The sequence below is a fragment of the Austrofundulus limnaeus genome, unplaced genomic scaffold, assembly GCF_001266775.1.
Source record: "Austrofundulus limnaeus strain Quisiro unplaced genomic scaffold, Austrofundulus_limnaeus-1.0 Scaffold290, whole genome shotgun sequence".
NCBI lineage: Eukaryota > Metazoa > Chordata > Actinopteri > Cyprinodontiformes > Rivulidae > Austrofundulus > Austrofundulus limnaeus.
Genome location: NW_013952692.1, coordinates 676,750 through 678,594, shown reverse-complemented (window position 1 = coordinate 678,594; position 1,845 = coordinate 676,750). Strand labels below are relative to the sequence as shown.

The 1,845-nt window shown below is 41.4% G+C and overlaps 1 protein-coding gene across 1 annotated transcript in view; it reads right to left on the bottom strand.

Moving 5' to 3' along the window:
- Positions 1 to 361: 361 nt before the first annotated feature.
- LOC106526720 (fibulin-5) overlaps positions 362 to 1,845 on the bottom strand; it is a gene marked incomplete at its 5' end in the record, with an annotated part of 4,812 nt that continues 3,328 nt past the window's right edge. Inside the window, 1 exon segment of the mRNA XM_014021395.1 lies at positions 362 to 1,094. Coding sequence (XP_013876849.1) covers positions 933 to 1,094 — 162 coding nt within the window.

Here is a 1,845-nt window from a genome sequence, read left to right as displayed (position 1 = left end):
ACATCTGGTGAAAATTTCATGTCATTAGCACCTCTAGTAATATATTTACTGAGAAAAATGGTGACGTGTTCAATACTTATTTTACCCGCTGTAAATAGCAACAGTTATAAAGTTTCTGCAGTCGTGACATTTATGGCAAAATAAAGTAAAACTGTGCTGAAGTTTGGGCTGGTGAACAGTTAGTGGTTCTGTCAAACTTTATTCTTTGTTCTCAGTTCAGATTTTAGTGATAATCTGAAGAAACTGTTTACATGACAGATTTTATTCATCGTTACCTGAACAACACAGATGGTTTTAAACTAATAAATAAATGAAAGTTCATCCAGTCTGAATAAAAACTCCATCCTTCCTCTCATCTTGATAGCCGCGCACATTTTCTTTACTAAAATAAATGATCACAAATCATACAAAATGTACAGAAGTAAAACACTAATTCTACTGACATTTAACAGGTCTGGGTGCAGATCGTTGCAAAAGACATTAGTTTAGTTTGTGACYGTTTTCTTTCCTGAATGTCAACATTACTGCATGTTTGAACAGAGATGTTATCTGTTAGCCTAGCCTGCTGGATAACTTTTGGTTTTACTTCACACTCAGTACTCTTTGGCTGATAAAGTACTCTATTTGACAAATATCAATTGAAAAATGACCAGACTACCCCTTTAAATGATCAGGGATTCTTCCACTCATGTTCTGCCTGAAAACCAATCCTGTTTCAGGTTAATTCAGTCATTCTGCCAGAGGTGAGGAGGTCAGAAATAATACACTATAATTATCTYTCTGAGCTCAGGATCTGAGCCCAGCACTGCCTTCCCATCAGCTTCTTCTGACTGGGACTTACTGGAGGATGACACATTGATGAAGCAAAACAAAGAACCAGTACACCAGCTCATCATGCACCAGTCTCCCAGCAGATCGTCTGTGTGGGACGGTCAGAATGGATGCTCTGAGACAAATATGGTCAGCTGGATGATGGAGCTGCCTCTGAAGTTGATGACGTTGTTGACCGTGACCATCTCCAACTCCAGCACCACGTGTTTGGGCCCTTTGATTGGCCGTGCCAAGACCAGAGTGGCGCTCACATTACTGGTTTGCTGTAAGATAAGGAGGGCAGAACGTGAGGAAGTCGAGTCACACAGACTGACTCACTGTTATTATCACCAAGCCTTAAAGACAAACCCCCACCATGCTTTTACACATGGCTGTGTGTTCATGTGTCTGTTAGCAAAACATTGTATGAACTACTGAACTCATTCTACTGAAAGTYCAAAAAGTAATGACTGGAAGAACATCTAAACTGGTTTATCTTTGGATTKATCCACTTCAAGCAGCAGAACCAGCTGACCTCAGAAAACACAACAAAGGATAAAATCAGCTCATTTCACAGCCTTTGTGCAGAAAACCTCATGTGTTTGTAGCTGAGTGATATTTACAACACACTCCTTCATTCTGCAAGGCTTCYCTTGGTTTAAACTGATGGAATTTAAAATAAACAGAAAGACAATCAGTTTTAWCAAACACAAAAATGATTGTATGTCTTTTATAAGGCTGCAGGTGATGAATTACTTCTGGGAATGACTGGTCTTTATTAACATTCAGCAAACACAAGAACAAATGTCCAGCTGCTCCATCTACTGCTGCCCACCATGAACAACCACTGACTGGCTGCACTGCCGCGCCATCTACTGGCTGTACTCTGCACTGCAGCGCCATCTACTGGCTGTGCTCTGCACTGCAGCGCCATCTACTGGCTGTGCTCTGCACTGCAGCGCCATCTACTGGCTGTGCTCTGCACTGCAGCGCCATCTACTGGCTGTGCTCTGCATTAAAGTTCAATCTACATCT